The sequence below is a fragment of the Grampus griseus genome (assembly GCF_964374135.1).
Source record: "Grampus griseus genome assembly, chromosome: 14".
Classification (NCBI taxonomy): Eukaryota; Metazoa; Chordata; class Mammalia; order Artiodactyla; family Delphinidae; genus Grampus; species Grampus griseus.
The window spans coordinates 19,043,609-19,058,300 of NC_139008.1; the positions used below are offsets into that span (position 1 = coordinate 19,043,609).

At 41.2% G+C, this 14,692-nt stretch overlaps 1 protein-coding gene across 1 annotated transcript in view; it reads right to left on the reverse strand.

The window, feature by feature from the left end:
• Positions 1 to 14,692, reverse strand: part of LCMT1 (leucine carboxyl methyltransferase 1) — a 53,363-nt gene that overhangs the window by 9,809 nt on the left and 28,862 nt on the right. The window contains exons 5-7 of the mRNA XM_082671425.1: positions 13,935 to 13,996; positions 6,144 to 6,246; positions 1,776 to 1,896 (exon numbers count right to left, since the gene is read on the reverse strand). Of these exons, the coding sequence (XP_082527551.1) occupies positions 1,776 to 1,896; positions 6,144 to 6,246; positions 13,935 to 13,996 (286 nt within the window). The remainder of the gene's footprint in view (positions 1 to 1,775; positions 1,897 to 6,143; positions 6,247 to 13,934; positions 13,997 to 14,692) is intronic.

Consider the following 14,692-nt stretch of genomic DNA (forward strand, 5'->3'; position numbering starts at 1 on the left):
AAGTTTATTATTCACAAAATGAAGGTGTTGGGTAGGGTTTAACCCCATCTAAGGACAGCTGTGGTCAACATACTGAAAACTGGCACATTCTCAGGCCTGTTCCAAAGTGACAGTGTCTCTAGTCAAAACTCACTTAACCCATTGTCTCTCATGTGATGTTGACTAAAGATTTGTTGAATAAAAGAATACAAAAATGAAGCAGAGTGAATGAAATGGTACACATCCGAAACGTGTGGAAACATGGGAAGTGGAATTCCTTTTCCCCCGGTATGGTATCCTGAAAGCAAAGATAGGTCACCAGGATTTATCCACATCAATACTAAAGACCGATGAGGCCAGCTACCATTATATCCATTCACTAGGACACAAGACTGAGTCTGAGGAATGCCTCCAATTAAACAGAAAAGGAAGAAAAATCAAACAACCAAGAACCACCTATACAGGAACCTGGACTGGGTAAGGGGTGGGAAGGAGGCCAGGAGATCAAGGTCTAGCCTTAGACTTCTTCATAGCTACGTGACATTGGGCAAGGTCCTGTACTGCCCTTATCTGTAATAAAATATGAAAATAAAATAAAATGAGGTAAAAAACAAAATAAAATCAATAAAGCTAAACTAAAATAAACAATAAAAGTAGCTAAAGTGTATTCAGTGCTTATCATTAGTCCACTGCTGTTCAACATCTCATGAATTCCCATAATAATCCAGAGAAGCAGGTATTCTCTTTTTTTTAATGAATGCACTTGCCACATTTAATCTGAATTATTTAGACTTGAGAGGTAGGTATTCTTATCCTAGGTATCTATGTATCTAGATACCTAGATACCTAGGTATCTAGGTAGGTATCTCTCTTTATCAGAGAGATCCAAATAATAGCTAACTTAATAATAGCTTACTTAAGAGCCAGGCAATGCTGTAAATGCTTGTGCACCTATTAACTCATTTATTAATTATGAAGTCGGGATATTATTATCCTCACTTTTCTGATGAGGAAGCAGGCACAGAGAGGTTAAGTAACTTGTCCAGGTCACACAGCTAGGCAGCCTGCCTCCAGAGCATGGACTCCCAACCACCAAGCAATTCTGCTCAGGTCACACAGTCAATAATAAGAGCTAGGGCCAAGATTCAGATCCAATCTGAATTATTCCGAAGCCCTAAAACATAACCCCTTTCGGCACTGGATCAAAGGAGAAAAACAGGGAGCTCGTGGGTCAAGCTCAGTGATTTTAGAAAGTAGGAAATTTTACATTAAAATCCTGCATTTCTAACCTTTCTTGAAAAACTGGGAGTTCAGGCAACTCCATGCTCACTGCACATGGTAACAGCTGGCTGGAACTGAATAGTGGGCACCCCATGAAATGGGACATGGGTGCCCCAGTTCACCACAGTCCCCATCACTCCACACTATATAACACCTAACCAACTGCCTGCATCTGCATCACTACCTGTCTCTGAAGGCATCTGAGTTTGCTACCCCTACACTGATGATAGCCAAAATTCCTTCCATCAAAATCTATGACTTTACAGGAAACACAATGATAAGAACTCAAACAACTTTCTTAAAGGACAAGACAGAAGTTCCAAAAACTCTGGCTAAAAGTTGGCCGGCAGTCAAGAACTCAGGAGTACTACGTTTGCGGGAACCGATTAATAAAGGAGACATGTGAGTGGAGGCAAAAGGAAAAGAGTAAGTGAAAACATTCCGAGGGTGCTCAGATAGAGAAAGCCACCACTGGAGTCCCAAGCAGAAGGCAAGTTTCTCGTGCTTCCTTTTACCTGTTCGTAGTTTATGAACATGGCAGTCTCAAAACTCTTGGCTGCCCACTTGAGAAGGTTTGTAGACTGCTCCGGAGTCATGTAAACCAGCACACACTCAGCTATCAGGAGGGTTGGCAATCTTAACGAAAGAAAAAAAAGGCACATAAACATGTTTTCACCAAAACGGGACTCTCAAATTGCATTCACATTACAGGCAGGACACTTCATACCCCAGGAAAACCAGAAGCACTAGTTTTCACATAAACAATCAGTGCACGGAGGCCCAAAGTTTTACACTGTAAAAAGGTGAGCAATCAGCAATGAGTTTTGTCTTGCTGGTGAAAATGTGTTAAATGTGTGTGGTAAACTATAAAAATAGCTAGAGTCTTCCCTACTGTGCACCCACAGTGTGGCGATGTGAACCCGCAGATTCTCCCACTCAGGAGGTGAAGCTTATTTCCCTTCCCCTGGAATCTGGGTTAGTCGTGTAACTTGCTTTGGCCAATGGAACAGCAACAGACAGGATACAAGCAGAAGCTCGGAAATGACTTACACACTGGTGCTTGCTCTCTTGCTGCACTTGGAAACCTGAAACCACCATGTGAATGAACCCAAGCTAGCTTACCACTGGAGGGGAGGTCCTGTGGATGAGAATGAGGCAGCCCAGCTGACCAGCCCACTGTCCACACATGAGTGAACCCCAGGGCACATCACCTAAACCTGGCCCCCAGCAGACGAGCCACCCACCTAAGCCCAGGCCAGGTAAAGACGGCTATATGGGAGTTTTTTGTATTATTTTTGTAACTTTTTTGTAGATTTGAATTATTTAAAAATGAAGTTAGACATTTTTACAATATATTTTCTAAGAGGTAGCCATTAGCAATATTAAAAAAGAGGATTAATATTTTTCAAAATATAAGTGAAAGAAAAGCAAAGACAAGACAGTCCATAAAGGAAAACAGAATACAAATGAAACCACAAGGAGGAATACACAATTCGAATACTTGTTTCAACAATTGTTTTTCATCCATTTTATAGATCTCCAAAAGCAAGGCAAACTTCCCTATCAACAGCTAGCCCAATTTATACCCAATTACTTCCCTAACCTTCCAGCACATCTGCCAAAACAGATGGTTACTGCAACTATAGTTAGAGTCAGAGGCAACTGACTCAGGGCCTATCACGTGCCAATTCCTGTTCAACTGTTTTTGCATGCTGTTACTTGATCTTCAAAACCATCTTGTGAGATAGTTTTTAGCCCAGTTAATAAATGAAAACACTAAGGCTCAAAAAGATTTAAAAAAACAAAAAAAACCACTCCCCCCTATTAAACAACTAGTGAGCAGGAGAAGTAAGACAGAAACCCAGGGTGAGATTCTAAGACTCGTGCTCTCCTCATTCTGAGAGGGCTCCAGGCCCATCGGTATCAGCTTTAACCAATCTACTGCTGACTTCACAAACCCATGTGCCCCCAAGAAATCCACTGGTGTCCTTGAGAGTTAAGACTTCCCTTCAGCTAAAAGAAAACACACTACTTGCTCAACATCGCTAATTATCAGAGAAATGCAATTCAAAACTACAGTAAGGTACCACCTCACACCGGTCAGAACGGCCGTCATTAAAAAGTCTACAAATAACAAATGCTGGAGAGGGTGTGGAGAAAAGGGAACCCTCCAACACTGTTGGTGGGAATGTAAGTTGGTGCAGCCACTATGGAAAACAGTATGGAGGGTCCTCAGAAAACTAAAAATAGAGAGAGAGTTGCCATATGATCCAGCAATCCCACTCCTGGGCATATATCTAGACAAAATTCTAATTCAGAAAGATACATGCACCCCTACGTTCATAGCAGCACTACCCACAATAACCAAGACATGGAAATACCCTAAACGTCCATCGACAGATGAATGGATGAAGAAGATGTGGTACATATACACAATGGAATACTACTCAGCCATAGAAAAGAACGAAATAATGCCATTTGCAGCAACATGGATGCAACTAGAGATTACCATACTAAGTGAAGTAAGTCAGAAAGAGAAAGACAAATACCATATGATATCACCTATTTGTGGAATCTAAAATATGGCACAGGGCTTCCCAGGTGATGCAGTGGTTAAGAATCTGCCTGCCAATGCAGGGGACACAGGTTTGAGCCCTGGTCCGGGAAGATCCCACATGCCATGGAGCAACTAAGCCCGTGTGCCACAACTACTGAGCCTGTGTTCTAGAGCCCACAAGCCACAACTACTGAAGCCCGTGCGCCTAGAGCCCATGCTCCGCAACAAGAGAAGCCACCGCAATGAGAAGCCTGCACACCACAATGAAGAGTAGCACCCGCTCGCTGCAACTAGAGCAAAGCCCATGCACAGCAACGAAGACCCAACGCAGCCAAAAATAAATTTAAAAAAAAAAGGGCACAAATGAACCTATCTATGAAACAGAAACAGGCTCACAGACAGAGAGAACAGACTTGTGGTTGCTAAGGTGGTAGTGGTGGGAGGGACGGACTGGGAGTGTGGGGTTGGCAGATGCAAACTGTTATATTGATATATAGAATGGATAAACAACAAGGTCCTACTGTATAGTGCAGGGAACTATATTCAATATCCTGGGGTAAACCATAATGGAAAAGAATATGAAAAAGAATGTATATATGTGTATAACTGAGTCACTTTGCTGTACAGCAGAGATTAATACAACATTGTAAATCAGCTATATTTCAATTAAAAAATAAATTTAAGAAAACACACTACATTCTGCAATCAGTGAACCACCTAAGGGTCTCCCCAAAGGAAAAAAGAAACACAAATACTCTTTACAGTGTATTGACCTTACTTCTGAACACCTGGTGAGACAGACTCAGACAATAAAGCTGGAGTGACAACACTGGGTCAAGTAGAGCTGTCCCTGACATTTGAGCTGGTGGAAATGTAAATCCTAAGAATAACAACCTGGTTGATGATTCTAGACTAAACACGTAAGCAAGAACTTCAAAATGTAGAGGTAACAGCCATCACTGTGCTGAAGTGTTAGGAAGACCACTTTAACCCCCTATACTTCCCACCCCTCCATCGCCCAAAGCTCACCTGTATTTGCACCTGTCCTTACCCTCCTTCCTGCCCTCTCAGAATAGAGAGTGTTTCTCTTCCCTCATAGGCTAGTTAACCTCAGTCCATGCTCTACATACTCCCTTCCCTCTCCTCCAGCAATGATTTCCCTTGTTGCTAATTTCCTTCATCATTTGCCACTGATTCCTTGCCTTCAATTTATTCTTTAAAATAACTTTCCCTTTCCCTTACCTGCCTTCCAAACCTCTCCCTTGAGTTACTCACCTCAAATATCCTTGAAAGTGTCATCTTCACCTATATTAGACCAGGTGGATATGCCTTTTCCTCCCACTAGCTCTTTATCTATTTGACCAGCATCGCTGTGCTAAAACCCCACATCTCGCTCCCCTCCTCTGCCTCCCAAAGGTACCCACTCTCAAGAATTTGGTGTGAACCCTTCTGGTCCATTTTAAAAATACTTCTGTTAAGTATATATGTAATCATGAAAATACAGTATTTGGGGGGGTTTGATTTTACACATTTGGTATCACACTCTGCAATTTAATTTTTAAAAAGTCAACATTAAGTTTTTGAGCTCTCGCTGAAGTCACATGCATTTTACATAGCATTCATCCATTCTCCTCCTGATGGACGTTTAAGTTGTTTCCAATTTTCTGCTACTAAAAACAGAAGCTGCAATGAACATCCTCCTTGTACATACATGTAGACCTTCTCGGGGGGACACACCCAACAATGGAACTGCAAATTCATATGGTACTGACAATTTTACTAGATAATTCCAGATCATTCCTTGCAATGGTCACACCAAGATCACTCCCACCAGTGGTGGCTGACCATTCCTTTTCCCCCGATATCCTTGCCAACACTTGATACTGTCAGACTTTTACATTTTTGCCAACTTGGTGGTAGTAAAACAGAATTTCATCTGATTACTACTTAAGTTCAATACCATTTTAATATGATACCCTCTTTCCTCTTTGAGCTGCCTGGTGATCTATCCTTTGCCCATTTTTCTACTGGACATTTTAAAAAATAGTAGGTATTCTTTATATACCCTGGATGCTAATCCTTTCTTTATATGTTACAATTATATGTTTCTATGCATACAATTATCTTCCCTCAAACTTATATTAGTAGTCAGTATTTTACAAAAGCAATACAGGTGGTTCTCATGGGAAAACAGACTCAAGGAACATTGCTTCTCAGAAAATTTCAGAAAACTACTCTAAGTAGCATTGAAAAAAAAATGGTACATGTTATCATGCTGTACCTCCAACTGGCCTTATCTCAAAAAGAGGTTAAAAAAAAATCTCACTGTGTATTCATGTTACATTTCTTTAGTTTCTCTTCCAGTTCATGTATATCTCGGAGATCTGCTCCAATGATGGCATATCTTGTTGAATCCAATATGTGCCCATCTGTAAATGTAAGAAGAGATTATAATTTCAACAGAAATTGATCAAGAAGAGATTATAATTTCAATGGATGTGACTTTTTCAAAACTAAAGTAAATGTATTGTTTTCTCCATTATAAAAATGCATGCTCGCGCTTCCCTGATGGCGCAGTGGTTAAGAATCTGCCTGCCAATGCAGAGCACACGGGTTCGAGCCCTGGTCCAGGAAGATCCGGACATGCCACAGAGCAACTAAGCCCGTGCTCCACAACTATTGAGACTGCATTCTAGAGCCCGTGAGCCACAACTACTGAGCCCGTGTACCACAACTACTGAAGCCCGCACGCCTACAGCCCGTGCTCCACAACAAGAGAAGCCACCACAATGACAAACCCGTGCACCGCAACAAAGACTAGCCGCTGCTCGATGCAATTAAAGAAAGCCCTCGTGCAGCAATGAAGACCCAACGCAGCCAAAAATAAATGAATGAATGAATAAATAAATAAATAAATCTATTAAAAAAATAAAAATAAAAATCCATGCTCATTATGGGAAAAAAAATCAGGTAAGAGGGTGAAAATTAACTAAAAATCATACCTTCCAAAGACAATTATTAGTGTTTTAGTGTATAACATTCTAACCTTTTTTCTCTGTGCTTAAACTCCTATACACAACACGGACACATCCTCCCTCTCTTCCTCTCTCTCCCTCTCTCTCTCTCCCTCTCTTTCTCTCTCTCTCTCTCTCTCTCTCTCTCCCCCCCTCCCTCCCTCCCTCCCTCCCTCCCTCAAACGCGCGCACACACACACATACGCACACACCCTGCACAAAAAAAGATAATGGGGTCACCCAATACTTGTTCTGAAAGCTTTTCCTATTTAACAATAGTATCACGGACATCATTCTCTATGATTTCACCATGCTCCACGGAGTAGATAAAACAACTTACTTAGCCAATCGCTCAATATTAGACCAGCAGTATTTCCAAGTTTACTCCATCTCAGGCGAACATCCTTGTATACATGTCACAAAGGACTTGTCTGTCCAGTTACGCAGGTTATGATGAGAAGAATTAGGAGATCAAAGAGTAATAAGCCTATTTAAATATTGGTACCAATTGCTCTCTAAATGTTTTGTCAATTTGTGAGCTATTATGTATAAAAGAAAATAGTTTATGTACTAAAGTATTTACAAATAAAATATTTCCTTTAAAATACTCCACCAGAGGTTGGACGGAATGGTACGTACAGTAGTTCTCAAGCTTTGGCAGGCAGCAGATTCGCCCAGAGGGCTTGTTAAAACAGACTGATCAGGCTCCAGCCCCTGAGTTTCTGATTCAGATTTTTCAAAAGTAGAAATCTGTATTTCTAACAAGTTTCCAGATGGGGCTGATGCTGTTAGCCTGGGACTACACTTTTAGAACCACCAGTACAGATGAAATGAGACTGGCAATAAAGTTAGGCGATGGGTGCATGGAGGTTCATCAATCTAGTCACCTTATTTTTGTGTAGGCCTGAAATTCTTTTCAATTTAAACTCTCTATTTTTAAAAATAGATTATAATAAAAAAAAGAAATTAAATTGCTTGATTATTTACCTGAAGCACTGTTGACTCAACTTCCTCAAAGTACAAACCACGGAAGAAGCTGCGACATTCTACAGCCATCCTACATCATTGCTAAGAACTCAGGTACTCTCCCAAATAGTTCTAATTATTCTTGGATAGGGACAACTTAACATGCCGTAGCTTTTATCCAGGACATGGTTCCCAAGATGAAAACTCTCTTTGGAGTACACCTGCAGAGGAATGGGCTTTGGTCTCAAACATCCCTGACAGCAAATGTCTACTCTGCCAGTTCCTAGTCGTATGACATACTGCTCACGCCTACTTTTAAGTATAAAATGCATACAATGGCAACCTCATATGGTTATGGCTAAGATGAAGGGCAATGTCAAAGTGCTGAGCTTCATGGATCCCAAACTGTACTGAGGTGCCCTGGGGCGGCACAACCAACTCACAAGGGCAGAACAGGATGTTTTAAATTTTTGAGGGAAACGCAGAGATACTCAACATGCACCAGACACAAGCAGACCATCAGCTCGAGGCAGTCATAGTTTCCACAGGAGACTTCTCTGCACTCCTTTTAATGACACCGTATCTCTGCAAAGCTGATTTCTCAGGTTTGACTGTGATGAAAAAGCCACTACTGCTCAAACATCATTTGCAATATTGCAAGAGGAACAGGTGGTAGTGTCCCATCTGGCTCCCAGGCGAGGTCATAAAGGGCCCGACAGGAGCACATATCCCATTAGAAGTAACTGTGGTTATTTAAGAATGAAATTAAGAGAGTATTTGTTCTTAGAATGTAAGTGGCTTTTTTTTCAAATGACCAAAAAGTTGTTAGGACATAAATACTTACAATGCTTGAACCCAACTTATTAATAAACAGAACTGCTGATATGTTTTTTAACCTAGAGTCATGAAAAATATACTGAGGCACTTAGTAAAGGAAAGTGGGCACACACTCCTTGGCCTAACTCAATGGTGGTACATCGTGGAGGTCTTCTGTGAAGACCAGACCACAGATGATTAAATCCGGGCAGGTGCTGAGAAGCTCCACACAGATGAACCCAACTCAAATTGCCAAGCTGCAGGATTGTGAGCTAAACAGACGGCTGGTTTTTTTTGTTTGTTTGTTTGTTTTTTGCGGTACGCGGGCCTCTCACTGTTGTGGCCTCTCCTGTTGCGGAGTAACAGGCTCTGGACGCGCAGGCTCAGCGGCCATGGCTCACGGGCGCAGCCGCTCCACGGTATGTGGGATCTTCCCGGACCGGGGCACGAACCCGTGTCCCCTGCATCGGCAGGCGGACTCTCAACCACTGCACCACCAGGGAAGCCCCAGACGGCTGTTATTTTAAGCCACATGCTTTGCAGTGGTTTGTTACAGAGCAAAAGCTCATATAGGCTTTAATTATCTGCCTCATTCAGCTCACATCTATGAAAGGCAGGAGAAAGTGGAAGATTTACACAATGTAACATGGTAGTTACACACACACACACACACACACACACACACACACACACAATCCACAGGGCATACAGGTCATGATCTCTTCCATCACCTCCAAGTCAGCATTTCAAGAGAGACGTGTTCCTATGTGCTACTGACCTGTAGTGAGTCCCATCAATCCCATTCATTATATGTCTTCAAAGACAGACTTATTATTAGGATTGCAAAGTGTTCTTTTAGGTCCCCAGATTTTCCTAGAACATTCTAGTTTAAAAATAAAAAAGCTGGGATTGACACGTACACACTGCTATATTTAAAAAGGATAACCAACGGGGACCTACTGTATAGCACAGGGAACTTGCTCAATGTTATGTGGCAGCCTGGATGGGAGGGGAGTCTGGGGGAGAATGGATGCATGTATATGTATGGCTGAGTCGCTTTGCTGTGCACCTGAAACCATCACAACGTTGTTAATCGGCTATACTCCAATATAAAATAAAAAGTTTAAAAAATTAAAATTAAAATAAAAAGCGTTGTAAAATAAAGACAGCCTCAGGTGGATTTCTGGACCACACAGGAGTTTTGCTTGTTTGTCTGTCCATCTGTCCACCCAGGAATACTTACTGAGCTCTCATTATGTGCTCGGCACTGAGTCCTGGGAAGAAACTGATGAACAAAAAGGCACGGTCCTGCCCCCTTGGGGCCTGCAATCCAGCAGGGAAGATGAAGAGTGGACAAGTGTGGGGAACACTACAAAGGGGGGTGCAGCCTTTTGGGAGTGCATAACAGGGTCCCACCTCCCTTAGAAGAGAGTCCACACTACTTGGCCTGGCCGAGGAGATCCTGCATGATGCAGCCCCGCCTTCTTCAGCTTCATCTTGAGCCATGCACCCCTCCCCACTGCCAGCTCCGGTCACACTGGCCTTTCGGCTTCCTCGCATGCTCCTCCTTTCCCTAAGCTTGCCTTGTGCGAGACAATCCTCCCCCTAGAGGGTTTCTCCTTCTTGCGGCTCAGCTGAGATACCTGACACCACTCTGCAATGCTTTGATTTGTTGCTCTTTTTACTTTATACTCAACCAGTTCCACATCGGAGTTGAGATGGATTACAAAGACACAAACATTCACTCATTCAAGCATTCAGGTATGTATTTATTCCATCAATAATCTCTGTGTGCCAGGCACTGTTCTAGGTGCTGGGGATATAGCAATGAACAAGATAGGAGAGGTCCCTGTGCTCTTGAGGCTTATTCCCTCAAGGAGGGAGAGACGGTGAATCATTAAACAAATGAAGAATCAAGATAGCATCAGAGTATTAAGAGCTATGAAGAAAATAAAAGAGGATGAGGGAAAACTGTGCCTAGAGTAGGAGGTGGCAGCTGAAGTGGGACATGGGTGATGAGATGGAGCCCATTAAGCAAAATTAGGGGGAAAGAGTTCCAGGTCAAGGGAAGAGGAAAGGTTTGAAGGTGAGAGCAAGCTTGGCACATTCAGAGGACAGCAGGAGGGCAGTGTGGTGAGATCATAGTTACTGTAGTCGAAAATAAAATCGGGGGACTTCCCTGGTGGTGCAGTGATTAAGAATCTGCCTTCCAACGCAGGGGACACAGGTTTGATCCCTGGTCGGGGAATTAAAATCCCACATGCCGCGGGGCAACTAATCCCGTGTGCTCTAGAGCCTGCACCACAACTAGAGAGCCTGCGTGCCACAACTAGACACCCACGCGCTCTGGAGCCTGCACCACAACTAGAGAGAAGCCTGCGCACCGCAACGAAGAGCCCACGCACCACAATTAAAGATCCCGCATGCCGCAACTAAGACCCAATGCAGCCAAATAAATAATAAATAAAAATAAATATTAATAAAAAAAGGAAAGAAAATCAGGAGGCATCCAGACACCCAATTAACCATGTAAATTTCAGCACTAGAAGGATTTAAGCAGGAAAGTAATAGAATCTGACTTACTTTTAAGAACTCATCTTGACTTACTTTTCATTGTGTGCTCATTTACATACTTTTAATTTCTTACCCTGTGCATAGTTCAGCTTAAGAAAACATCTATCATCAATTCTAAGATGCATATATTTTTCACATTTTAACATTTCTGAAATCTGGATGCATCTAACAGTCGATAATGTATCAGTTTAATTTGTCAGCACTTTTTCTCTCCTATTGATAAATAAATAGTGGTGATTCTTACAGCCCCAGGGGTTTGATGAAAAAGGGTAATTTTTAAATGAAATTTTTGTCCGTTTTATTATCATTTATCACTTTTCTCAGATTTTCATTCACGTTTTTATTTATTTTTATTCAGATTCCTTTCTCAGTACGATGGCAAGATCAAAAACTATTGATATAAAGGACAAGACTGGAAAATTTACCCACATAACACACAAACACAGATTTAAAAAAACAAGCAAAAGACTAAGAAAAAAATATACAATAAAAAAAGCTGACAAGAGACTTCCCTGGTGGCACAGTGGATAAGACTCCACACTCCCAATGCAGGCGGCCCAGGTTCGATCCCTGGTCGGGGAACTAGATCCCACATGCATGCCGCAACTAAGAGTTCGCATGCCACAACTAAGGAGCCTGCCTGCCGCAATTAAGGAGGCCTGGAGCTGCAACTAAGGAGCCCAGGTGCTGCAACTGAGGACCCGGCGAGCCGCAACTAAGGAGTCTGTGAGCTGCAACTAAGGGAGCCCACCTGCTGCAACTAAGACCCAGTGCAACCAAATAAATATAAATATATAAATAAATACTTTTTAAAAAATAGTTGACAAGAGGCTTTTATCAAAGAACATATCTGTATGTTATAAAGGGTTCCTATAAATTGAAAAAAAAAAGGCTGGGGGGAAACAATGCAACTGAAGAAAAAAATGGGCAAAGGAAATGAAAAGGCAATTTACAAAGAAATTCCTAAAGGCCAATAAAACTATAGAAAGATACTCCATCTCGCTGGACTCTAAGCATTCAAAGTTATATAAAATTTTAAAACAATGGGACATTGTTACAGCCCATCAGACTGGTAGAAATTTTTTAAAATGATAATATCCAGCGTTAGTGACGGTGTAGAGAAAGAGAATCCTCATCTACTCTTAATGAAAACATAAATTAATAAAATGTTCTTGAAGATCAGTTTGGTAGTAGCTATTAAAATTCACAATGTACAATTCTTTGAGCTAGCAACTCCTGCAAATACACACATATATATGTGTTTTCTACAACACTGTTGAATATAACAATATAAAAAGGCAGCAATCTAAATGACCATCAGTAGGGAAAAGATTAAATAAAACAATTTCCATGCAGAGGAGTACTGTAAAGCCATTAGAAATAATGAGGTAGATTTATATATTCTGACATGAAAAGACAGCCATGATTTACTAGGACATGAAAAGAGCAAGTCACAAAACAGTATGTATAAATTATTTATTTTATTAAAATTACATATAAACCTATATTTATATATAGAAGTATAGATCCACTCGTTCAACAAATATGTTACACTACAACACATATTTATTCAATGTGTATACACATTCATTCAACAAAAAATTATTGAGCCTTTTATGTGCCACGCACTGGATTATATCTGTGTGTGTACTTTATTATGTGTGATATTTACCTTTCTCTGGGTATACTGTTCATCTGCAGTAGAAAATACTCTGAACACTGGTTATCTTGGGTGGGAGGAGGGATTATGGAAAGTCTTTACTTTCTACTTCATATATTTCTACATTGATGGATCAGAGTCCTAGCAAAGTACTAGCACATTCATTGCAGATAATCATTCTGACACCAAATACATAGAAAATTACGGTAGCAAAACTGTACAGAAAGCAAATAGGCCAGCAAATGGCAAAGCCTGAACAGCTTCTACTTACAACTTGTATAAGGGAAACAAAGGATGGGGGAGATATCATTTCCTGTGGAAACTTTATTGGGAATCTGATCACTAGGAGGATGACTAAAGCACTGTGGTTGTGTAAAAGAGGAAGCGTATCTAATCGTCTGATGTTTGCTGTGCTATCTGTGTCGACCATCCGAGAAGGCCATCCTCTCTAAGCATGTTTTCTGACCCAAATTATTAATAAGGCCCTGGAACCTCTCTGTCAGACAGAGACTGAAAACAATGGAAGATTCTGGAATAATTCGAAAGGCTTAGGAATGAGGAAAGTGGTGTTGTAAACATTCATAATTAAAACTTGAGGGGAAAAACTGACTGCAGGGGCCAAGGAGGTGACATAAACCAGGAAGCAGGTCAGGTGTAAGACAGGAGGGAGTGGTGGGGTCAGAACTGGAGAAGACATGACCCTTCTAAATAAAGCGGCCGCTGCTCAATGACTGCCATGTAGGAGCTAGATGTGATTTTTCCAAGCAAAACTGAAAATCAAGACTTTCATGAAAAATCTCCCATTTTTGAAATGTTCACAACTAATTTAAATTCTTTTTAAAGAGTGGGGACCTATGGACATCTAAGAAGAGTCACATCAAAACTGTTTTAAATTCCTTCATAGTAACTATGGTGGAAGTGAAAATGTATCAGCAGAAGGATACGTGTATTCGTGCGACACGCGCGTGCGCGCACACACACACACACACACACACACACACACACACCATCTTTAAAAATAAAAGGGGAAAAAGAGCAAAAATTGTTATATAGCCCAGGTTGTATTACTTAGGTTAAGGATACTTACCCATTTGAAGTGTGTCCTCTGAATGTAAGTCTAAAATGGGTTTTGATAGGAGAGGTTTCAATCTGCAGAAGGTGAGAAAAAGAAAGGCGAGTCAAGCAGCTCATTTACTGCTAAAATGCAGACAGCCACCACAGACATGGCAAACAGGTATCACTACTATTCAAAGGAAGGGCCACGCCAAAGGGTCATCTGTTTAATCACATTTGACCCTAGGCACGTACAGTAAAAGTCCAGGGGATACAAGTCAGTTAGGTCAGCTAAGCTTTTCATGGAGAATCTGATATCAAATCACAAACTGATCATGACATACGTACTTAGAAACAGCTACAGACAGGCTAGCAAGTATTTTCCAAATGTTCCAGTGTTTTTAGTAACATTTATGTGATAACTCTCCCAATCAAAAATATGCAAGAAAACAGGGAATTCCCTGGTGGTCCAGTGGTTAGGACTCTGTGCTTCCAATGCAGGAGACGCGGGTTCGATCCCTGGTCGGGGAACTAAGATCCCATAGGCCGAGCCCAAAATAACTGATTAACTTCAGCCTCCCATTCATTCATTCAAATAATATTTACTACACATCTATTCTGGGCCAGACACCTTTCTATACCCTGACAATAAGTAAGCAAAATACACATAGAAATTCAGATTAATACACAACATTGTTAATCAACTACAATCCAATATAAAATTTTTTAAATTCAGATTATTAATCTACTCTAGGTCATTTTTTTAAATGTTCAGAGGAATTACATGAACGG